Source organism: Sylvia atricapilla, chromosome 2, assembly GCF_009819655.1.
Source record: "Sylvia atricapilla isolate bSylAtr1 chromosome 2, bSylAtr1.pri, whole genome shotgun sequence".
Classification (NCBI taxonomy): Eukaryota; Metazoa; Chordata; class Aves; order Passeriformes; family Sylviidae; genus Sylvia; species Sylvia atricapilla.
Window position 1 is genome coordinate 48,602,940 of NC_089141.1, and position 26,026 is coordinate 48,628,965.

General features: G+C 34.4%; 1 protein-coding gene across 1 annotated transcript in view; it reads left to right on the forward strand.

Annotated features, from left to right (window-relative positions):
- The window catches only part of NBEA (neurobeachin), a 456,143-nt gene that overhangs the window by 267,213 nt on the left and 162,904 nt on the right, over nucleotides 1-26,026 (forward strand). The window contains exons 38-39 of the mRNA XM_066313167.1: nucleotides 6,219-6,343; nucleotides 25,500-25,643. Of these exons, the coding sequence (XP_066169264.1) occupies nucleotides 6,219-6,343; nucleotides 25,500-25,643 (269 nt within the window). The remainder of the gene's footprint in view (nucleotides 1-6,218; nucleotides 6,344-25,499; nucleotides 25,644-26,026) is intronic.

The following is a 26,026-nucleotide window of genomic DNA, read 5'->3' on the forward strand; positions in this document are numbered from 1 at the left end:
TGAGTTAAACCAGAGTGTTGTTCTAGCCACTTTCTTTTCTTTTCATTCTTTCTTTTTCTTTTTTTTTTCAAATACAATCTTTGAAGTCTTAATTCTAACCCTAAATTTATTTCATTTTTGTGTTTCTAAGTTCACAATTTATCATCTCCAGAATCTGTTGCAATTGCATTCATCTGGTATTCAAATTTTGTTAATAAAAAGCTCTTTGTGATTCTAGTGAGTCAAACACTGACAATTTATGTATCTCTTTTGTAAGTTGCTTCTGTTCTTCATTCAGTGTCGTTGGATTCACTAAAAGGAGCCAAGTGTATAACTTTGGGAAATTGCATTGTTTCGTTGAGCTGTAATACGTGTAGTGTCCTACTATTGCCCATTAGTACTAAGATAGATTTGCCAAACTTTTCTCTCATTATTTTAAACTTATATTTTATGTTAAATCAATTCAATAATTTAAAAATTCCACTTATCCTTAGTTTTACTTTGTAAACGTTTGTGTTATTGCCACTTCCATTGCTATTTTTAAGAGGTATGTGGCTTTTTTCTCTCTATTTTTTCCCTATTTATAGCTTTATGCATGGTTAGTCTTATTTCCCTACAACTTCTGCTTTTTGGTAGACGTTTGCTACTATTTAATAATATAGCAGCCATCCCAGAGTGAACAACTCATTCTGAAGAACTGAGCTTTACAAAAATACTAGGCAATCAGTAAACTATTAGTCCTTGTTTGTTTTTGTATTGATTATGAGGGGTTTTTTTTCCTTCAGACTCTAGGCAATACCATAAAATCCATAATCCTGGGATTTTGCTGCCTTAGAAGTTTGTGCTTTAAGTAGTACCATTGGTAAAATTAACATCTCTGTAGTCACAGCCTCACTTTCACATCTGATGACATTACTCTCCTTTGTAACATCTCATCTATCTGAAGATTGAATAAAATGGAGAGATTTCTCTTTTCAGCTTTTGATGTGTCCTCAGTTTTTTCACCAAAATTAAGATACAGAAGTTTCAGGAGTTAGAAGCCTTCATTAAGAGTGTGTATTAAATACTCCTTTTTCCAGTGCCTTAAAAAGAAAATAAAAGCTACATAAATCACTCCCTCCTTTCTGAAAAGGGTGTTAGACTTTAAAACAGTTCTTAGAAAGTTCTCCATAAATTTGGTGGATCTTTAATCATTAGTCATCTTCTGATAGTTTTTTCTCTCTTTCATTTGTAGCAAATTCTCTGTTGTCTCAGCTTTGTCCTTCATTATTAATGCAAGACCATTAGTAACATGATCATAGGGGAGAAGCTGTTGACAGCTCTCTTTCTGCTTTTCAAAGGTGACTCCTCTGCTCCTATTCTGATGATCAGTGGTAGTGTTTGCTGTTAGTTAGAGTTGCTCTGTGCTCTATTTCATCTTTAGTTCAAAGTCCAAATGGAAGCCCTTTCCCTATTTTATCATCTTTTCCAATTTTCATGACATTAGGTGTTTCTCAGATTCATTACATCTTTATTCCATGTGTTAATATTTCCAGGTTTTAATATTGTTTACAGTTACTGTATCTATTGCAACACCACGTCTGAGCCTTATTTGCTCCTTTTTGTTACAGAAGACTTCTGCTACTTGGATCTTCTGGCAAATATGTTTATATTTTGGCTTTAACCATTACAAATATTGCATAAGTATTTTTTTTATTTTTTGTATTTCAAAATTTCTTTTACTTACTTTTTTAAATGTCATTCATTTTCTGCTCTTTATATTACATTAAGGGGAATGCTTTATGCTTTCCAAATATACTTTTTTTTCTGTCATTCCTCAAACGCAGTCATAATTCCATACCGTGAAAAGAATAATATTTCTTTTTCAAAATATGTCACATAAAAGCAACCAGGACTAATTCTTGAAATTATAGATCACCAATTCCTTGCCTTTTCTAGTATTTTCCCAGTGTTACAAAGACGGTGGATTCTCTGAGATCCTTCCAATTCTGTGACCCACCTCTTTTTCAAAACAACTTTTCCCCCTTCCCCCATGTCTGCAGGCTTATTCCTCTTCATTAATATATTCGAACTTAATCTCTTCCATCTGGCAGCCCATCCTCTGGGCTGTACTCTGTGAATCTTTGATGGACATGTGTACTGCTACTCTCCACTGTTCATTTTTGACACCAGTTGCTGTAGGTGACATGTAGAAACTGCGTGCTGTTCGCAAGCAGGGACTGGGGTTCACAGCCATGCAGCTGTGGTCACAGATGCTGAATGCACACAGGATGGGCAAAGACTTGTAGTTTAGGACAGCTTGGATTCATAAGTCCAAGAAAAATCTTTCCAATGCTCTTCATTGCAGCTGTAGCTATAGGACTTAATAGAAGATCTTTTCAAAAGTTGTCATTTAAATGTTCAAGCTGTAGAGATGTGAAAAGGCAGGAAAGGCTTTACTGTGCAGTCTGACTTGACATTTCTCTTAATTGTTTTTCTGGCAGAGCTCTCCACAGTTTCTCCTCTGAGAGGATAATTCAGCTACCTGAAACTCTTTAGTCAATAATTTTTGTCCCCATATACATGGAAGGTATACCTGGTATGGCAGCAAAGAATATTATGCAGAATTCTGGGCAGATCTGAGTTTCAGAGCAACGTGCGTTTGAGAGACTTCAAAGATGTTTGCTCCAACTTATCGAAGTCCACCTTTGCTACCCAGGGCAGCATTGCACCAGTTTGCCTTTCCATTCCATGCTGTCCAAGAAAACTGTATTAAAAATAGTTTTTTAATGTCAAACTGTCAAGTGGCTACCAATGGTGACAGTGGCAGTGAAACAAAATTTTTAATCCTGCAGTATGTAGTAGAGTAGGGCTTGTTTCATTAAAATATATATTTTCTTTGTCTGTATTAACTATATGAAATACTGCACATCTGAAACTTTTGATTAAGTTACAAAACCATACCATTCCAAATAATTTTTTTTCATTGTTAGTAGCCTTGTAGTATTACTAGTTTCATGCCAGTTCTCATTATGATGAGAAAGGTTTATATTGCATTATACTGTAGTTTGTAAGGAAATTATCTCTGGCAGTTACACTCATCATGTGGAGTTCTTTGGGTCACGTGTTTTAGGATACATTTTAAGTAGCTGTTCAGTTGAAGGAGTATGGATACATTTCTCCTTTCTTAAAAGTCTTTAGAAGTAGCTCATAAATAGTGCTATAAACTTTTACTTCTTTAAAAAAATCATTACATTGTGCTTAATATACACTTCTTCATTCAAACAAGCCTGATTCAAAATGTCACTTCGCTGGTATAAGATATGGAGGAATGAGAAATTACATGTAATCTAGTTGGCTGTGGAAATAAGGATTATTAATAATACACATTATAAGGAAAAATAAAGCTTATTGTACTTGTCACAGAAATAAATTACTGAAATTACTTGATTTAGTCAAGTCACTTCTTGGAAAAATGTGTTTTAGAAGAAAGAGTTATAGAGGATTTGCAGATATGTCCTCTTCTAGAACTGCCTTGTGCCTAGTACAGTGTTAGAAAATATAGTTCTGCTTAATTTACAGCCATCATTTAGAACTACCTAAATTTCTCAAAAATCTTAAAGCCTGAGTAATAACTACAGAATTGGAATATGAGTATTTCTAAAGTACAGTAATCTATGGGCTAGACAATTTAACACAGACACAGATTCAGGTTAAAGCAGACTAAATTCCTAATTTTAGACTGGAACTGGTGCCACAGTCTTCTACTTCCTAGTATTTTTAATCTAACTTAGAGATGTAATAATACAACATTTAAGGAAAATTACACAGGGGTTTTTTTCTGTCTGTTATTCAAGTGATGAAACTCAATAATTCAAAACTTTCTGTAAGTAGAGATCCATCGTCTTCTGAAGTGTCTGCTTTCTTTCTAACAACAGGGTAGGAAAAGTATCTTTTCTTTTTGTTAATGATGTTGTTCAAAAAGTCAAAAATAAATCGTCAACCAGTTAAGATTCAAAAACCTTTTCTTTAGGGTTGAGATACCAAATTTCAGTACCTGGAAGCACGTAGTAACATTGTGAGCTAGACTTGTGTAGAAAACTGTAAGAAGAAACTTCAGTTATGTTTTTAAAAGTCATATAATTTATGATTATAAATTATGTTTCTGTTCTTTTGCTGCAAATATTTTAATTTTGCACTATTATTGCATATTTCAAGATTTAATCCCTGATGAATGTGTATTTTTTTCTGGATCTGAAAAATAGACTTAATCCTCTGACAATTTCATAACTTTCTTACTTAGCACTTCATTAAAATAGTGGCTTTAAAATCTGGTTTACTTTAAATTGAGAATATACAGTAATCTTCAGATAAATTAATCAAAGTAATGAATAACCAGATTAAACACAGAACAAATTTAAAATGTCGTTTTTTAGTCTTTGAACACTTCTTAATTTCATAAAGTTTTTATTCTTACATAGATCATTCTTACCAACATACAAGTGGGTTTTTTGTTGCTGTCAATACACATCATTTCAGAGATCCCCTTTTTTAAAAAGGGTTTCATTAATATTTTTACTTCTGTCCTATCATGACTTACTCTGAAATTGAATTAAAAAGTGAAAGCTTCTTGCCTTTCAAAACACCACTGAAGTCGCCTCCTCACTGCTTGCAAATAGGTAAAATGCCTGTTCTACAAGACAGCAACAAAAGTAGGACCTTCACAAAGACTCAAGAAGCATATAGTGAAAATGCCATTCAGCATGCAAAAACCACCAGCATTGACTAAAAATTATGGTATGCTACTTCTGAAAATTTGTTAGTGGCTAGAAGGTAGGGTGCTAGATCCACTCCCCACAGTGCCCTGCCCTCCAAAACTCATGATCCAGGTCTCATGACAGCAGTTAGTAAAGTTGGACAATAACTAATGAAGGCATTAAAAAAGTGCTTAAGTGGACTGTAAAGAATGAAAACATCTGACCTACATTAGCATATTTCTACTTTTACTCTGGAAATGGCTACCAGCACATAGCTTCTCAAAATGAAGGTAGATTAGAAAACAGTGGCTGAAATCAGGCCTAGAGAAATCCAGCAAAGAGATAGCCCATATTCATATATTCATGAGCTGTAAAGTTTTTTCTCTTTTTTTTTTTTTCCTCTTTATTTTTTTTCCTTTGTCTTTTGATCACATATGTCCAGGGCATTACAGATTGAAAATGACTGGTTTAAAACAGTGGTTCCCTAGTTAAGGTCTGCAAGGTCATGGCCTGCAGAATAATTTTAAGTGTGTAGTGTGTTCAATTATGAGTTTGATGATAAGGATGCATCCACAAACATATTGCATTCTTCCCAGTAATCCAAAAAGCTTTTAAAATGTTGGCTTAGAATGCAGCTTTGCCCAAACAACTTATAAAAAATGTGGGAGGTTTATGTTGAAAAGTCAAGAAGTAGTCTGAAAGTAGAGCTGGTCAGTTCTTTAGAAGCAAAGCTGAATACCAGACGGTTATATGTGTGTACTTTTTGGCTTTAATATAAATAAACAATGGCTTATATAATTCTACAGGAGTTTAATATTCTTTTGAATGTAAAAAGGCAACGTAACACTAAGATGGCCATGGTTGTTAATGGCTTGTATTAGCTGGGAGCTATAAAATCATCCTAGTACTCTGTTAGTGCTGGAATAATAATTTACCAAGACAATTACCACATGGTGGAACTTTTTTTCTGCTCTAATTCAGTGTTATTAATAATGAATAAAATTGCAATTTTCTCAGGTTGCTAGGGGCAGTGGGGAATTATTTCAATGAATATTTCAGCACATTAGTTTAATCATAGTTCCACAAAATTCAAGTGGGCAATATTTTATACTTTTAAGTTCGGTCTGCTAAGGGACCATAGTCATTAAATTGCAAACTATTTGCACTGAGGTCCATTCTATGATTTACAAGCCTTGTTAAAAACACTGTAAAAGAAAGCAAGCTGTGCCATTAATACTTGTAATTTGATGCTGCATTTGTTAATGGGTTCAGTGTGATTAATGTTTTTAGCAGCAGGCAGAACATTTTGAGACAGGCAGTGCTGGGGTTTATAATACATAAATGCATGTAAAGAAATGCTAGAATATTGTAAGTTTTAGTAATACATGCTTTTACAAGATTGTATTCCAGAAATGGGAAAGCAGCAGTGAAATTATACTACAATGTATGTAAATACATTTCAAGCTGTGATAGGTGCTGATGTGTGCGTTCTTTATTTTCCAGCCAACTGCATGACTTCTGGCGCTTGGATTACTGGGAAGATGATTTGCGCCGACGGAGGAGATTTGTCCGCAATGCTTTTGGGTCTACTCATGCTGATGCTCTCCTAAAAGCCGCTGTGGAATATGGTCAGTATTAACTCAGCTTAAAAATATAGCTCATGATGCTTTCTTGATGTCCATGAATGCCTGAGTATCATGTCTATTCTTTCTCAAGGACAGTGCTGAGAATTCCTAGGATGAAATATTCTTAGAAAAGGAATTCTTCCAATTCTTACACTTTAATGAACTAGAAGACTTGAGCTTGTGAACTGTTAAATTCCCTGATCCCCAAGGGATTCACATTATACTTCTCTAGCATTCCCAGATGCTAATTTTGAGACACTGTTTAAAGCAACTGAACTTGTCTCTCTGGAGGCACTGAATGAAATAGATTAGAATGAATCAGATTAATGTGTCATAATAGTTCCATTGGAGGTGTTTTGTGAATGAAGAATTAAAAAAGATCAGAAATTTTATTCTGGCATGCAAATTTCAGCCAATTTTTTTTATGCAAATCATGAAATGCATTAAAACTTGTTAACAGTAATTTTTAAGAATAATTTGTGATTTCAATAGTGAACCAATTATATAGAAGCTTCAGTTTTAACTGAAGAATTAGGTAACATTTGATTTTCATGGAGATGTAGCTGGAGTGTAAAAGAGGAATGAGAACATGCTTACAGATTCCTCTATAACATGTAAAAGTTTCATATACTTGTGACTTCTGTACACCAGACTGAACTGGAATACTCCAAAAATCTAAAGCGAATTTATTTCTCAGGTTTAAACTGGGATACCTCTCTAGCATATCAAAGACAGGAGTTTTCTAAAGAATGCTGTATGGTTTTCTGGTGGTTTTGGGGGGTTTTTTTATTTGTTTGTTTTAGTGCTAAAAAAAATTACTATGATTCTTTAGCATTTAGGAGTAAAAAATTGAAGTAATCATTCACAAAGCAAGTTAAACCTTTCATCAGATGTTTAGCCAAAGGCTGAGGTTGCCAAAAGTTCTGAATATGATAGATATAAAGCTAACTCTGTATGACCTACACTTTTCACCAACTTTGCAGTTGTTGAGGCGAATAGCTGGGATCCAAACAAGGTTAGACATATGAAGTAATATCTGTGCGTGCAGTTATACTAGCAAGTGTAACTTAATCCTTAAAGGTGAAGGCTATCATGTGCAGGACTTCAAGTCATAAACTTTTCTTAAGAGGGGTTAAAGAAGACATTTCGCCCTTTTGTATATGGTATTTCATGGTATGTGGTATTTGACAAAGGGTTATTTTCTCCATGTTCTTCCAATACATCAGGATAGAGATTTTATGAGAGTTGAGTTCAAAACTGTGCTAATTGCTATGTTGCCTTTGAAAGGCAAATAATCACTACAACAATGGACTTATATGTATATAAAACACCTGTTAGTGCATTCACCATACAGGATAATTAAAACTCAGGTTTGTACACAGATGGTCCACATAAAACTTAGTGGTTGCATAAAACTTAACAATACACTGAAGTTTTCAGAATTTAAAAAATAATTCTATCTTTTCATAGATGTATTAAAATTAACATGGAATTTTAAACCAGCAAGCACTAAAGTATTCATGGATTCTATCTAGATATATTTACTTTTCAGAGGCTTAAGCCTTTGGATTTTAGTACTGAGACTTTTAGCTGACCTTTCTCTGTAAGAAAACATCCTTAACACTGATGTTATTTTTATGCCTCTTGGTGTTACTAATGAGTTGAATAATTTATGAGGTTGTCATGTGAAAAGGATTTGGTGCAGTTTGATGTACTTCTAGCCTCTGGTGTTGGAATGTGATTAATAAAGAGCTAGAGGCAGATTTTTTTTTTCCATAGGGCTTAACTTTCATTGTAAGTTGATTTTTTTTATTGGCTTTGTTTTGATAATTTTGTTTGAAACAGTTTGATAGTGAAATGCCCCTAGCTTCCAAAACTGAGCATGACATCACACTACAGAAAGAATTTGAAGCATTTTTTAAAAAATCAGACTGCATAGTTTTCCAATAACAGATTTTATTTCCTGACCTCAGATACTTGGTTTGTGAGAAATAAAGTATTCATCAAAGCAAAAATTTTTGGGGTTTTGTTTCAATTTTTCATCTTGACTGATACCTCTAGTACAAGTGAAGCTGTTTTGAACATCAGTAAAATAGCAGAAACATCTTACAAGTTTTTGTTATCTACATTGACTGTCCGTTATCATTTAGGATTCTGTGCATAAATATTGCAATGGAAGAATGTTTAGTCAAAGCCTAAGTCAGCAAGCTCCTCTGTGTCTGCGATCAAAGGCATCAACTTAAATAGGTCTGATCAGGCATTGCAGAAGAGGGCAGCCAGTTTCAGCTGAGCAAAAATCACAGAGCAAAGATGACAAAATTAATCAGTCATTTCTTTGGCAGTAAATAATAAGATATGCTGAGGATTGCAGATGAGAGAATTATCAGGTTCCTTGGAGATGTGCCTGCTTAACACCTGATTTATCTGAGCTTGTGCAGCCATCAAGATATGACCTTGATAAATAAAAAAGTGCTTTGCAGCTACTCTAGTATTAAATCATATTTGATGTTGGGTGTATGGATACTGTAATTATATTATATTTGCAGTCATTAAGGATGGAGTCTTGGAAATGAAAACTGTGTCTATGATCTATGTGTTTGTTTTAGAGAAGTAAAATAAATGTTAAATTCTACCTTGAAGGCCTAAAAAGAAAAGTGTTAATTTTAGGTGATAGTGACTTCCTCCTGTAGGAAATACTCAATGTTGCACTACTGGGAAATAATATTTTCTCAAAAAAATAAAATCTATCACAATTAGGTTTTTATTTAACTATAGTCTGTTAGTCACCTCTTATATGCATGTTTGGTTTTCTTTTTTCATAAAACACAATATGCGTACATATATGTATGTGTGTGTGCATATGTATACGTATGAAAATATGTTCAAAGTACCTGATGAGTAAAAAACATTGCAATGAGAAATTATAACATAATGCCTATATAAAACTGTGGGAAAAATTATAGCAGATTCCTATGGCTATACACTTAGCCATGCCTTGAGGCTGTTTGCATTTCAGTCATAGTAGCATTTACAGGGAATATTTCTTGAGAAAATTTTCTAGAGATTAGAGAATTTTCCCTTTTGGATTAGTCTCCTCCATTTCTAAGATTTTAATATTAGACATTAGATTTGTTTTTCATCTGTTAAAATTACTTTCATACCCAGATTAAAATGCAAACATAATTAGTTCAGCACTGTTAAATTCTTTAGTTAAATTCTTGCTTGAATCAAAGTATAGTTTCATTTCTCTCTTTTGTGTAGCTGAAGGGATGGTACTTACTGCAGTATCAGTAAGCTATAATGGAATTTGAATTACCTGGAACTTTTAGTAAAGTTTTAATTTTATAATGTCAATAACTTAAACAATTTTTATTTTAAGTTTAGATGGAATTTCAGTGTAAATAAGTAAATTGTAACTGAAAAGAAAGAAAGAAAAAATAAAATATTGTATAAATGATTATACACACTACTATTTTCCCCAAATTTTTCTATGATATGTGAAATATGCAGATATGACCCAATTCACAGGAATTCTGTACATGTGGTGAAAGAACTGTCTCTTCTAGTTAATCACCTGAATAGTTTACAGTCATTGGAGATTAGCATGGAGGAGACACTGCTGTACCACTCTGCCAGTGAGATAGAGTACTGGTCCACATAGGTCAACTTAAGAGTAAAACAGGTCGTTTATTAAGATTTGATTCTTCAGCCTTTAAAGATCATGGTCCACAAACAATTTGTACATAGAGGGAGTACAAGAAAGGCTACATTTTCTGTTCTACACTGAAGTAAATGAGCATGAACTCAGTGCCCACATTCTAAACTTACATGTGTAAGCTGGTCAAATATATCTAGGGTATGTGCTCAAGAATATTTAGCCTGTTAAGCTGCTTAGCATGACAGATCCTAAATGCTTAAAATGAAAAAGAAAAGAAAGGAAAATGCCTTCATAATGTAATAAATTCAGGTTTTGAAACAAAGCCACAGATATATGTGCAATATGGTCACATATGGCTTTTGAACTTGCATATGTGTTTGGATATCTAATTAGCAACCTTATTTCAAGGGCAGTTCCAGCTGAAGCAGACTGTGGCTCCTTCTGGGACTTGTCATTAGTGCTCTAAGTTTCACCTAATACTCTTTTTGCTCATCACTAGAAACACATTCTTATTGCACAAACACAATTAAAAGCATCAAGTTTGGAAATCTGGAATATTAAAATCTATTTTCATGACAGAAGATGAATTTTGATGGATCTACAAAAAATGGCAGGAAGGATTCCTTCAGGCTGCTGAAGGACCAGATTATTTAGGAAGCAAAAGCTATCTTAGAAGCAAGGCTGTGTGAATTCCTGCTGTGTAACTGAGGTCTGAAGTCCATGGGAACTCAAATAAGGGACTGTCTTCAGAATGGGGCATCTGGGTGTCACAGAGACCCTAAAGGAAGATTCAGTTCTTTCAGGGTCCTCGAAATTTCAGAAACTCTAGCTGTAGAGCAACCCCACAGTGCTGAGAAGTCCAGAGCAGTTGATTTCCACAGCTCCCGAGTTCCATCTCATGAGCTGCTGGGCTCCCAGCCTTCTGCAGCCAGGGTTAGAGCAACATAGAGGGAGGAGCGTCCAGAGAAACTGGCAAGAAGCTATGCATCAAATGTTGTTCTAGAAAGCTAAGCCAGTGTTTTAGAAACTTACCTGGCACTTTCAAGTAATAAGACATATGAAGAAATCTGAATGTCCCGGGTACTGGAGATGCTCAATTTCATCATCTCTGTTCAGAAGCTTTGCTGTAAAATCAAGTGCTGTAAAATCAATATTCTAGGAAATCTGAATGTGCACCTAAAAGCTAGTATTCTATTTTATTCTATTTCCATCCTTTATGTTAGGTTCTACACTTTGATAGACTGTTGATACTACTGACATTGCTAAAAATGTAAAGGTGTCTTTTGTTGATGAAAATACTACCATTTTTGCAAGAAATTCAAGACTATCAAAGTCACTTTATAAATCATATATATCTAAATGAGTTAATTTACTTTCTCTTAACTTCATAAGGTTCTGAGGCTTCATTATCATTTACCTTGTCATTTTTCCTGTGCATATTGAAAATTTCTAGTGTATTTCCAAAGCAGTTTCAACAACACTGGTTTCAGAACCAACCATAAGAAAACTTGTATTTTTTCAGTAACTGGTTCAAAACTGAAAGCAAGTTGAAGTCAACCGATAGTGAATCATTACTTATCAGAGTTTTGCTGGCAGACCAGCTAGATGCATAAAACACAGTTATTTCCTTAGGTATATATGCAGTGAGAGCATTACTATGTACCATGTAAAGGATTAAAGATCAAATTATGCTTTCAGTTTTGTCTATGAAATATTGCTTTCTTATACTCTATCTGTATGAACAGTTTGTTTTTGTCAGGGTTCAGTTTTATAGATCCTTTTGTTGGGTTTTTTTCACATTTTCTTCTCCTTCTAAACTGACCTAGACATCTGTTGGTTGCCGGCAGCAGGAATAAACTATTTTTTTACTGGTCAAACAATGGACAGATTGTCCAGAAAAGTTGTGTGGTCTCCATCCTTGGAAATACTGAAAACCAAAAGGTATTTATACACAACTGCGTAGCCCCCTTGAGTCTTCCCTCCTCAAGAGAAAGAAAGGAAATCTACAGAATATCTGGATCAATTTAGTAATGAAAGTAGCTATAAAAGAATATCTATGTCTCTCTTGTTTTGAGGAGACCACAACTGCATGCAGAAATCCAGGTGTGACCTCACGAAGGCCAAGCAGATTAGCAGGATTACCTTCCCCAACCTACTGGCAATATTTTCCCTATTGCAGCCCAGGATAACATCTCCCCTTGCTGCAAGGGCACATTGCCAGCTCACACTCAACCTGGTGTCCTTCAGCACCATTTTTACAGAGCTGCTTTCCAGCTGTGTGACTCCCAGCAGGTATTGGAGCCTGGGCTTGTCCCTCCCCTGAGGCAGGACTTAGCACTTTTTGTTGAACTTCATGAGGTTTCTGTCATCCCACTTCACCAGCCTGCTGAGGCCTCTCTGGCATATTAGTCACTCCTCCTTGTTTCTTGTCATGTGGAAACTTGCTGAGGGAACTCTCTGCCTCATCATTAGTGAAGATGTGAACAGGTACGAAGTGCTTCTAATATCAATTTGCTGATATTCATTAAATATGTTATTCTTGAAAAATACAGGGTGACTGTCACCTAAGATAATTTCCCAAACTCATATTTAAGTAATGCCTTAAGTAAGACAACATAAGAGCAACTGAAGAATGGAAGCCCTTTTCTAAAAAGAAAGCCTGTTCCCTCACCCCATTCATGTACACAATTTTAGTCTGTAAGTAAAGACAAGATGACCATTAATTGTGAACAGTTTTTAAAAAATAGAATCAACTTTAGGGGCAGTAAAACACCCATACTTGACGTTCTGTGGTGAGCATTTTAAGAACACGTATACAGTCATTAAATTAACCCATAAAAATTCTTCCATATGCCAAGTTCTTTTTGCTCTTTAGCCTAAATGGGTTCATGCTGCCATGTGAAACAAGCATGTAAATGTTTCTGCTTCAGTTGAAGCACCTAAAATAATACTTCTCCTATTACAAAACTTCCTTTCAGTACATAAACTAACTTCCACATTGATTGTGAAATCTCCAGTGTACTCTGAATGAGTTTATATCCAAATTATGTGCTTGAATGAGTCACAAAAATCTTGTTTTTAAGCACAGCAATTTAAGATTTTCATCTATAGCCTTATAATTGTAGCCCAACAGTGCCATCCACTGCTTCACCAAATAAACTTCCAAATATTACATCCTCACAAGATTTTAGGGAAAATATTATATGATAGTTTTGTTCTCTTAATATTTTATATGGTAATTGCAAGATACAATTTTTTCTAAAGAAAGTCTAGGGAAAAGCTTACATCAGGTACTAATTGAAGGGTCTGCAAAGCAAAATCTTAGTGAGAATAATTGAATCTAAAATACTAGATTTGACTTGGTCTTCCTTATGGCATTTCCCACCCCACTCCCCTAATAATAAATATGCTCTCATTAAATATATCATAAATATATCTACCATTATGTGGTCCCTTTTCTTAATACCCACTGTAGTGTAATGAAAGGCACCTTCAAGGTGTAAATGGTAATGGAATTTGCTTAGGTAGAGTACTGAACACTGCTCTGTTGAATTGTTTTGAGCACTCAGTGTCTGAGCATCTGCACTCTGACTAGATCATGGAAATGAGTTGCAATTCTATCCTATCAGTACTTTGCAGTCTCTAAATATCTTCTGCCTGTTGTATGTTATTTCTAGCATAGGAATTTTTATGGCAGCTTTATAATAAGTTTTTAGCACAGATTCATTAAGCAGTCATATTTTCCCAATTATTTCCTCAACTCTTGAAAGTTAGAAGCTCTCTCTTGACTCTAATTCAAATTTTTCACAGAGCTAAATAGGATATGAAAACTCTTCCCTCTAAACTTCTGTGCTGGATTTCAAATGCCTTTCCTCTGAGATTTTTAGGTTATCCGGCATGACCTGGGTTTTAGCTGCTGTTACAGGTCTGAGCTAATAGATTTTACTGCAGAACTTTCTGGCTTTTTACTAGCAGTTAACATAATTACCTTTCTTCATCTGAAATTATAAAACCCCAGAATGTTCTTGAAGTCATGAAAGTGCCCTGCAAAACCATTCCTAAAATCTAGAAATTGCAACCATTGTCATTATTAGAATTCTAGCTGTGTTTTCCTCTCTACCACAGTTAAATTTTCTTGTACAAAGAATACACAATATCTATCTGTTTTGCCGAATGAAAGTAAATTATTTACCAAACCCAGTAAATTGCTGTGATGAGAAATGTTTTCAAACCCATGTAAACATTGTATTTGTTTTATTTATTCATTTCTATATCGATTTGATAAAGAAATAGAAGTTCTTGACCCATGAATATTCAGTTAATCTCATAGAAACCTTTCAGAAGAACATGCTGTCAGTGAAAGTCTAATAATAGCCCTTCAGAGTCCTTCAAAGCTGGGTGAATGTATGTCTCGGGTTTTAACATGTGCTTTTCTGATTTCCTATTTTCTATGCTTTAAACCTCTGTATTAAGGAGTAACAGCACTTTAAAAATATCCTCTGGCAATAGATAAAAACACAAAATATTCCTTTGCTAAATTTTCTCCACTCTTCTTAACCTTAATGTCTTCACTGCAGGATTCCATTCTCCACTTTGTATGTAAGTGGCAACATATATAGATCATTGATAATATATAAATTATATCATAATATATAATTTGTGTTTTCTGCATTATTTCAACAGTGCTGCAACCTTTGCATAAGGATAAGTAGAAGATCATACTGTAGATCTAAAAAGACTTTAATGTCCTGCCCTTTCTGATTATCAGTGAGAGACATGACAGGCTTTTAGGCAATGGGCTCAGGTTTTTGTGAGCCTCTGGGCTACTTGCAAGGGTTTAATCAAGAAAAGAAGAGTGTAGGAATCTCTTCAGTATAGGTGATTCCTTGTCTTTCCCAAAGAAAAGGAAACCGGTATATATAGATTTTAATAATAAAGAAAATAATTTTCAGAGACAATATATATTTTAAGATGTCTGAGTATTTCTACTCAGACATTGCACTACTTAATGATTATCTCATAAAATCTATTTCTATTATGTCACATGAAATTTCTTGTGGAGATGTTATGTCTAACATCTAAGATTTGTCCAAGATTTGTGCACAAGAAATGAAGATTTAGATAGATATGCAATGGCTGTTCCATATCCTTACAAGTAGGGTGAATTCTTCAATACCACTTATTTTATGTGTTGCATTTTTTATAGTATTAATTTAGAAATGCGCAAAAAAAGTGCCAGTGTAATGAAATAAACTGGATTGTCTTATGAGTTTCAGTGTAACACAAGTTGCAGGCAGGGATGAGGATGCACCTTGTGAAAGAAAGCCAAATATATTTTATGGAAATATATTACAGAAATAACAGTACTAACCAGCATGATAGGGAAAGTCCCTTGTTAAGAATTCTATCAGCCAGCATATTATGTATGTTTCCAGTTGTTTAAATTTATTTCTCATATCATGTGCATTCTCCTGGTATGTTTGCACAATACTCTAAACATTATCTACAATATATGTATTTTCATAGCTGAAAGAACTATGCATGATACTTAAAAAGTCTTTTATTGGTTTCCCTTTTGCCAAATAGCACAAATCATTCAATCCTATGCCCTCAAAAAGCTGATCACATTGTCTAAATTGCATCTCAGCTCTCATCTAAATGGAAAATAATGTTTCTAGTGCTTGCAAATTTATGCTTTAACAAAAGCATAGAAATTTTGAAAATATCCCTGCAGTTGCACCCAAGGATTGTGCTCTCTTGTAATATTTGTGATGGACAACGAAAGATGTCACAGACCCCACGTGGCAGCTTAATGGAAGTGAAATAAAATACTGCTCTCCTTTTTTCTTTGCTACTGACTGCTGCTAAGATTTCTATGGGTTAGCTCTTCCTAATACACACTCATGCCTTCTACCTGGGACAGTGATTGTCATTCACCCATTTCAATTATCTCATTGAGCTGTTTTAATGATAGACCCTCAGAATCTGCTTTGTCTCTCATGTCTTGTGTACCACTGCTCTTTCTCTCTTCATCTGCTGGTCTGCATGAAACAAGGATGTCCTATAGCTGCAACTATTTTTGCTTAAAAAATAAAAAAGCCAATAAGTAATAACTGAAAAAGAAACACAAAAACCAAACACAAAAAGTATAGAGTAAAATTCTGTTCCAAATCAAGAAAATAACAAAGCTGTGATTTTAATTTGATAAATGATTGCTATCTGGATAAATAACTTTGATAGATAACTGCTATTGCTAGGTATTTTCTAGCTTGGAGGAGCTTATGTATTTACAGCAGCGTGGCCCAAGCAGTAGGGCTGTCTGCTGCTACTAGAGTGTAGCTCCTTAGCAGCTCTAAGATTTAAACACAAATATCCCAGTGTTAGAGCCACAATGAAGCCTCACAAATGTGCATATCCTGTGCATGCTGCCCTTTGTCTGGTCTTGCTATAGGCATTGATCTATGCTGAAATAGAAGCAATTCTTCCCACCAGTTACTTTAGCTGCTGAGTGAAAATATGTAAACCAGTTCTGAAGACGTGGTGGTCTATGTGAGGAAAAAATTACATTTGGAGAGATAAAAACCACAGTGCAGCACACAGAACCAGTGGGAATCTAGAAAGTAAATCTAGGTGTTCTAATGACATTTTTATATTGACAAATTTATTATTTATATATAACATTGACAGTCCTTTAAAGAAGCATTATGTTATGTGACATTATGTCATGTTCAGGAGATTTTGTCTGTGTAAAGACTGAATAAGATGGTTTTTCTGTATGTCTCAGAAAAGAAGAGTTTTACTTGAAAAGATTACCATTCCAGAAAGATAAAGTAAATTCAGATATGTTGGCAAATGGTTCTCTCAAAGCACTGATCATGAGCTGTTGAAGCTTTCTTCTGTTAATAAGCAGTCTTGATAGAAATTGAAATAGTTGCATAACTGTTGGAATTACGATAGCTACTATAAAAATTTTAGACTTACTTCCTACACATTCATTACCTACACTAGAGAATGAAATATTTTTTAGCTGTCCTATTACGTCTCTGTACAGTGTCTGTTTCCAAAGAGCCAATCTTTTTTGGATCTGAGAGCCAAAACTTAAGTGATGAGGGGTAAAATTGCCTTCTAACAAAGATGCAATCTCTCATGGCCACAGAAAGGGAGAATTAAAAACTTGTAAATGTGTAGTATGCTTTTTTTTTTTATAAAATATTCAGGTTTGGAGCAGTCACATAGTTTGGAGACTCTAATTTTAAAATATTAGGTAAGGGTTAGAAATGTTGAGGTACAATACCCTGGTTTGGAAGGTAAAATCACAATTCATGGAATAATAGGGCGGCTTGAGTAGAAAGGGATCTTAAGCATAATGTAGTTCCAAACCCCTGTCATAGAGAGGGTTGCCAATTTCTTTTCATGGAATTTCATGAAATGCCATGGCATTTCTTCCATGTCACTGCATTATCAAGTGTTTGTATTTCCAAAGAGCATTTCATTTCTTTCCGAGGCTTTATCATTGTTAGCCTTTTCAATTAGATTTTTTTGATTTTTTTTTTTTTTAAAGATCAGGAAGCAAAAATAAGGCCAACATATGTGTGTGCTGTTCCTCAGTATGGAGTGTGCCAGTTTAGAAGTCTGACAACATTGATCCTGGTTTTAGGGTCTGCAAGCAGATAGTCAGAACATGTTTTTTCCTGGGGAATCTGTGCTTAGGAACTAATCTAAAACTTTCCAGACGTAATCCAGGCCTCAACATTAAGACGTGACATAGGCATATTTTTCACTTTTATGTCATCTTAAAAAGGTTTTATCAGGTGCTATGTCAAAAGCATAGAATGCCTCGTTTAGCAAATTTATTTCATTGTTTCATTATCATGTCATACATATTGAAATTCAATCATCTTTTGTTTCTTGGCCTATTAATTAAATTTTTCTATTGGAATAGTTTGGTTACCCTCCTCAGTGGCCTGTCTTAAGGAACCTTTGCGTACATATGAATATCTTGAATTAAGAATAAATGAAAATTCTTTTTTGCTGTCAAAACCAAATTGTGAAAACACATTGCATGGCTTTGAAAATCAGTACACTCTATTAGCAGACCTGTCAATATAAAAAGTGCATTCCATTTCCACCTCTTGCTCTAATAACCTTTTCTATGTTACTCAGAGGCAGTTCACATAATCAGAGTATATTGTCAGCTTACTGGAGTTGGGGAAGCATGAAATGAAAATCGCGTTAATATTGATCCAATTCTCTTACTTGCAAGTGTCCTTGATGTCCTTTCCACTGAGCAATAACTGTTGGTGTGATGTAGATATTTTCCTCTCAGCTATTACTGTACTTTTTAAAAATGGCTAGAAACACCTGGGAAAATTTTATTTCTCTTAATTATTTTTCTCATGTATAATCTTTGCCTGTTGAAGTCACCCACAGAAGAATTAGGTTTCTTTCTGCAATTTATCAAACAACAGTACACGCCAAAATGTTGCCCTTCAAACTATCAGGGATTTGTAAAGGTTGTCAGTCATGAAATATGAATCCATTCCTCTGTGTACAAGTTACAGTGGCAAACTACATCTTAATCCAAATATAAACATTTAACCATTGTTAGTTCCCATTGGAGGGACTTCCTCTGGTTCCAGTTAGAATAGGGACTGCCTTTCAGGAACCTGAAGTGCTTTGGAACATTTGCTGGACTGCGAATATCTGACTCTGTCAGCTACTGACTGTTTTCAATCAGTGCTTAATCAGTGCAGAATCCCTCTCATACGCTCAGAAATCCTGAAATCTCAAAGACATATAATGACAATCTTGACAACTTTTAAAAATAAATTTCACGACCACTCTGAATTTCAGTTTTCCTATCTGGGAACCAAAAAAAAAAAAAAACCCAAGAGTGCCCAACATGATACTTTAACCTTTATTTTTATGAGGGACCATTTTTATCAATATAAAACATTTTGAGCACAATTTTTTTTTTTTTTTTTAAAAAGCCCTCAACCTCATCTGAGAAACATGTTTATTTTGGCCTTCCTGTGTTCTCAATCTTCCCATTGGCATAGTCTGTGTGAGTCTCATTTTACAGTACAAAACATCTGAGAATATGAAAAAGGAAAACATATAAAACAGTTAAGTATCTATTTACAAATTACTTATATGAAGAATATAATTTGGTCAGATATTAGGTATAAGAATTAGAGAAAAATGGATGGAATATCTGTGATTAAATTTTAAGGTATTATTTCATTACAGAAAACAAAAACGTGATTTAGTTTTACTTTTGGAGGAAGTAATTTCCAGTACAAATATATGCAATTTTTAATTTCTATGCAATTTTCATAGTTTTTCTTCCTCATTTCTTCAAAGATCCCTAATAATGAAAATGTGATTTAGATTTCTCTGGTTTTTATTAAATCTATTAAAACAAGCCTTTGTTTATCAACAGCCACTTCTCTGATTCTCTGGGGAAACTAAATTATATGCCAGTCAAAGCTGCCAATGTGTTCCAGAAACACATTGCAATTTAAATAACAACCCCAGCAGGCACAGGTGGGGACAGCTTATTGGAGTTGGCTGTGATGTGCCAGTATTGGGCTGCTATGCAAAGCCAAAAATTCAGTCTCTTGTGCAGACTTAGGGATAGGCAGTGTTTCCCATGGAGTCAGCTCAGCCCATGGAAAACTGGCTCTATAGTCCTGCAGAAAGATACTAGGCTGAGACAGAGTGGTCACCACGTTGGTGGTTTAATCTCACTGGGTTTTGTAGAGGTCAGTTTACAGACTCGCAGGCAGCTGCTCTCCAGAACTGTGACCGCTGTGTGGGTACCGGGGCCTAATCAAGTTACTGAAGATAAGCAATGAAAGCTTTATGTATGCTAGACTACATAAAGCAGGAAGACAGATTATCTAGCAAAACGTTTTTTCTAAGTATTTTCAACTATTATTAGTGTTGAATGAACAAAAAATGTAGATAATAGTGGTACATTTACATTTTGTCCATAAATAGGCTTGTTTCTTCCTGTAAATGTTAGTTTGTACAATAAAGAAAAAAATCTCTCTCAAGAAAATGCTTTGCTCTTCCAAACTCTGTTGATAAATTATACTTCACTGGTGATACAATTTCATGGTTTACATCATGAGCTGCCAGGTAGCTTCCTGTGAGGAAATAATTCTGAATTCCTTTATTTAATAAAGCAGTGGAAACTACCTTATATGATGAAAATTCAGCAAAAAAAAATCAGTGTTCTACATAGCTGTACATACTGTAAGATCTGTAAGGAGTAAAAAGCAAGTTTACCCTTAAAACTTTCTGAGGAGAGCTAAGCTTCACAAAAACTCCACTTTAGCCACTATAAAAGAGAGCTTTTAATTAAATGCAGCGTTTTACTGTAAAGAGAACAGACTTTACTTATGTCAAATGCTCTTTTAGAAGCCACATAAAACTGTAAAAGACAGTATATGAAAAAGGTTTCTTATAGAAAAGAAGAACACCATCCCATGAAGCAGATTTCCAGATGTTTGGAAACATTAGAATTTCCTGTCAGTATATTTAGGTAACATTAAAATGAGGTTAACTTTCCATTCTGCCATCTCTCTTCAAAGATCAAAGAGCACTCACTACATAAATTGCCTTATCGGTAATTCGTTGAAGTAAACTATGGAAACAACTTTATAAGAAGCAGTAGTCTCCTTTTGTTGGCTACAGTATTACCAAGCAAACTTTTATTAAAAATAACCACAATTTTAGCCTCATATTTTACTTAATTCAGAAAGAAAAAAAGATAAAACACTATATTTGAATATATAGTGAATGAATAGAAGAGAGAGCTAAAATCTCCCTTGGTATGTTCAAAAAATCATAATAATTAGTTTAATTTTTCATGAAATAAGTACATAAACATAAATTAAATCAATAATATACTGTGTTTGTACTGCTAATTTTAAAATTTTATTTAGGGAGAGTTTTTGTGGCTCTGGACCCTTATGGTGTCTTTAAAATGTAGATAGCATCCCTAGAACCTGTTGTGACCTACAGAACCCAGTAGGGAATTCATTGATTTAGTTGAAAATAGAGACTCAAAAATTCAGATAACATAATAAAAACACCCACCCCAGCCACCCCTGTTTCATGAAGTATTGCCTGTATTAAATAGTTCTAGTGGCTGTGGCTGAAAATTAACATGAAATTCTCTTGTTCTTCTTAAGGAAGTTTATTAGGTTTTCAGGGGTTGTGGTAATGGGTTTTGTGGCGCTTTTCTTTTTTGGTTTTGTTTGTTTGGGGGGGTGGGGGTTGTTTTTTGGGTGTATTTTTTTGTTTGGGTTTTGGGGTTTTCTTGGTTTGGTTTTTGGTTTGGTGTTTGTTTGTTTTTTGACTGCTTATATAGTTTCTGTTTAAGGAAAAGTAATGCCACTAGAAGAGAAATTAGTACATTCTTGGCTATACTGAACAAATTTACTGTGCAGCTCATACAATCTTTCAGACATATAAAATACACACCTTCCCATGGATATTGAGGTTTTGTAGAAAAATGTTGGTTGGCTTCTTTAATTTCTTTTAAAAGTGAGCTGTTTTCACTTATCTTGAAATGACTGTAGAAAGACAGTTTGTAACACGTGCATTTACAAAAATAATCAAACAGGTGTAATGAAAGAAGGATTTTTTAACAGCTTATCTAGTCCTCTGCGTACATTTTTTGAAATATGTTTAAGACAGAGCCTATAAGTTTCATGAATGCAAGTCACCAAACTCAGCTGGACTTCAGTGCAATCTGAGTGACTTACTGCCTTCAAAATCTTTATTTTGAAATGTAGTTTTAAGAAATACTTAGCTGCTTGCTTCAAGGCTCCTTTCCAAATCCGAATCTATCCCTTAAGTCTATCCCTTAAGTCTATCCCTTAAAATATCCCTTAAGAGGGACCTTGATAAGGACAAGGACTGATAGCACCTGCCAATTCTAGTTCTGTGCCCTCCAGTGTCACAGTGTTGCTTTCTGGAAATGACATCTAGTCTTATTTTTTCTTGTTTTCATGGATTTAAAAGATATTCTAATTACATTTAAAACAATTTCATTTTGTGTATTTAAGACACAGGCACCTCGTGTGCTAAAAGTTTTGAAAATAAATGTCTTGCTATAGATTTAATTTTATAGTAATTTTCCTGAAGCTTCAAAAAAAAATTCAGTTTTGATTTTTTCCAACACTCTGAAATATCAAATATTCATTTATTCATTTCTCCTTTTTATATCACTGTTAACAATAACAGACATTGTTTTATGTCATATAATTTCTTATTCAGTTTGTTGTCTGGTTTTAAAGAGACAAGTTGTTTTTCTTCTTACTCTTATTTGGAGAGTTTCTCTTGTTTTAAAACCTTTTTGAAGTCGTCTTGAAATATAAAAATAGAACATCTGTGACAGATCTATTTTCAACATATTTCACATTTCAGGATCCAAGGAGATCTGGTGGTCTGTGGTATTAGCTTGTTAATTTCTTGATGAATGGGTAGAAAGGCCACGAAGTGCACTCAATACAGCACGTCTTCCGAAGACAGATGATCTCAAATAAATTCTATTCCCAATCAGTTTTTGATTTGTTAGGTGTTAAACCATTTCTTTGTAAGGACAGTGTTTACAAGCCTTGTAATGAGACAGCCCTGTGAGACCTTACTCTTCTTGCTGTAATTTTGATAAATGGAACTCTAATTCATAAAGGATATAGTGATTGAAGGGCAACTCCAGGTCCTGTACACTTTCATTTAGATAGATGTTTGGTACAGTACAGCAAAACTAAGGTGCACTCAACAAAGTGATAAATTTTAACAACACCCAAACCAGAGGGCTTTTTTTTTTGATCAGGACAAAGAAGGACTATTTATTATATTTCATAGAAATAAATGTATTTTTAATATTATAAACCAGAATGGGTTTTATATATATTTGTCTTGTTGCTAAGCTCTAAATTTGCCAAACTAATGTAATGCCGTCTACTCTACCATGTTTCTTACACCTGTGTCTGGCAGTATCTCTGTAATCTGGTACACTCATCACAAGGGATTTAAAATACCCTAAATTTCAAGTTGTTTTGATGTAGTTTAAATGTTAGTAATAATTTGGAGCTTGGGAATTTCCTCCTGGTAATTTTAAAGATATCTTTTCATGCATAAATAATTTTATAGAATTGTCTTTAATCAGTTACTGCAGAAATTATTGACTCTTACGCCAGATTAGTACTTTTCAATTAGTTAATCTGAAGATTATCAAATTTTATAAAGCTCAGAAACTAACATAAAACTGATTAGAGCTACCAAAAAGGAAGAGAATGGTGCTTTGATGATTTCTTTTTCCACCATGTTAGTTCACCTCAGGCCCAGTCTCCTCTGGTGTCACATGCTTCACAACAGGAGTTATTATTTGTGTCAAATGGTGCTCATCTCCCTTGCTATAAACAGAAGGGTATCAAGATCTTGACCTACTGATTTAATATGCAGAACAATTCTGATGTAATGCAACTGAAAATGTGTTACATTTTGTGGTTTTTTCCTCACTCCTACCATTCTTGCTTCTTTCTGTGAATAAGGCAGAAAAAAAAAAAAATACAAACCAACCCAACAGAAAGGAATACAAAACTTGTACTAATACTGCAAATTTTTCCAACAATTACTTAATTGAACCAGTTTTAATTGGTTAAATTGGGCAAATAATTATAGTTAGTTGGATTAAGTAAAATCCCATGCAACTGAGGTAATGATCACAGCCTGATAACCGAACACAGCAAAACACAGCAAATTAAAATACAGCAGCACTGTCTTAATCACTGTCAGAATGGTCCTAATGGAGACAACAGCAAACAAGTCCCTAATTCTGAGCTTGATTAAAAAAAAATGAGGTTTTGCTTACTTGTTTCGCTTCATCTTTTCAGAGTTTCAGAATGTAGTTTCCGAAATAGTGATTGAGATAATAGCAATAGTATTTTAAAAGTTAATGTTAGGCCATGTAAAACATGAGTTATCTTAGCCTGTGATGAAGTGGCATGTTAGCAGTGATCTTCAAACAGAGTAAACACACCCACAGAAAGATATGCCTCCAGCATTTTTATTTATGTGGTGTGACTCTCCTGTGCACAAATTGAAAGTCTCTAACTAATTATAAGAGTAGGAGGTAAAATCATAACATCTTCCTAACTGCTTGTAATAACAAAACTGCCTGATGCATCAATTCCATTCCATGTATCTATCTTCACTAACTTGTCTGCTTACTATATTCCCCCTAGTTGTCCTCTATTAATAGAGGGACATGAGTCTTACTGGATTTTACCTCAACATTTTATATCTGCCATCATAGTTTTCACACTGTTTAAGTTCTGGCATTGTGGAATACAAATAAAATCCACATGAGTATAATTTTGCCTATTTTCACACTTGTTCAGTAGCTTAGTAGGAGGTAAATGTCCAAATTATTCTACAAAAAAAGAGAGAGAGTTTAGGGGGTTTATTTCTTCCTTGACAGAAGTAGAGATACCCAAGTCTTGTGTGGTCCAGGGTGAAGATGCAGGGTTTTCTGTTTAAGAAAAAAAATAGAAATCTTTCTTGCCTGAGGCTGTTCTGAGTCCATAGTACTGAAAATAAAACTGATGAATTCTTCCCAGCTAAGAAAGAAATATTATGAAGAGGTCACAACAGTAACATGAAAGGTATTTAGGATATAAAAACTAATTATGACTCTGTTTTTTGACCACACTAGGATTTATTTTTTACATCATAAGAATAAAATCAGGCAATTTCCAGTAAGATATTCCCAGAATGCAATAAGTTAAATCTCCTACCATAAGGAACCATCAGCCTGAATAGAAAAAGCCAACTGTAGTCAAGAAAAATGAATATTATCCATGAAAACCTTTAGATAATTGGCACATATCCATGTACCACCATTTTTACTGTGTTGCTTAAAAACACATGCACAGATGTGCACTAAAGTTCCCTTACCATGCTTGTCTCTTTTTCAGTCGTTTCTGAATCTCTGCATAGCCTACCTTGTTGTTACTGTGTATCAGAGACAAACTAACTCCCACTTCACCATCCTGTCCCTCCTATCTGAAAAGACAAAAATCCTGAGAGATTTTGATTCCTGAAAGCAGCTTCTTTATTTGGAGTAGGTGGCTTGTGCTCTCAGGTCAGTCAGAGTCAGGGCACTGGGAACCCAAAAGAAATTCCTGCTGAATTTGTTGCAGGTGGAAAACTAATGGAACAACATTGAACACAAAGTAAATAGCAATTATTAAAACCAGGAGAGTCTTTGTGGAAAAGTTTGTATTTTATTTGGGACAGGACAGAAAACAGAATAGGACTGCGTGTTTTGTAAACCTTGGTAAAGTTTTAGAAAATGTTCCTTCCTCTTTTTTTTTATAAAGATGATTTTTACTGTATTGTTTTTACTACTTGACTGTCATTGTTTTGTATTTAAAATATTATTCAGGTAAAATCGTGACATTTGTAACTATTTTTTTTTAGGCACTGAAGAGGATGTAGTGAAGTCAAAGAAAACTTTCCGAAGCCAAGCTGTGGTAAATCAGAATGCAGAAACAGAGCTTATGCTGGAAGGAGATGATGATGCTGTTAGTCTGCTCCAAGAAAAAGAGATTGATAACCTTGCAGGTAATTATACTTTTTATTAGGACTAAGATAAGAGTCAAAAGGCTCTTTTAAGCTTGTTAGTTCTTAAATTTTGTGGTTAATGCCTTAATATTGACAGCTAAGCATAAAATCGCAGATGAACGGATTCTTTGTTTTTCAGATTTTATTGCTTCCCCTCTACTTCCTTGAGGTATAGGCAGCGATTACAAAGCATTTGCCCATTGTACAGTCTTTGAGCAGAGATGTGAGAAATAGCAATACCTCAAGTGCTTTTATTAGTGAAGGTGACTTGTTGAAAAGTCTGTAAATACCAATGTGAAACCTCTTTTTCTGTGTATGTGTTAAAATGTGAATGTGGATTTCATTCCACAAGTCAGGGTTTTGTGAGTCAGAGTGTGCTTGTG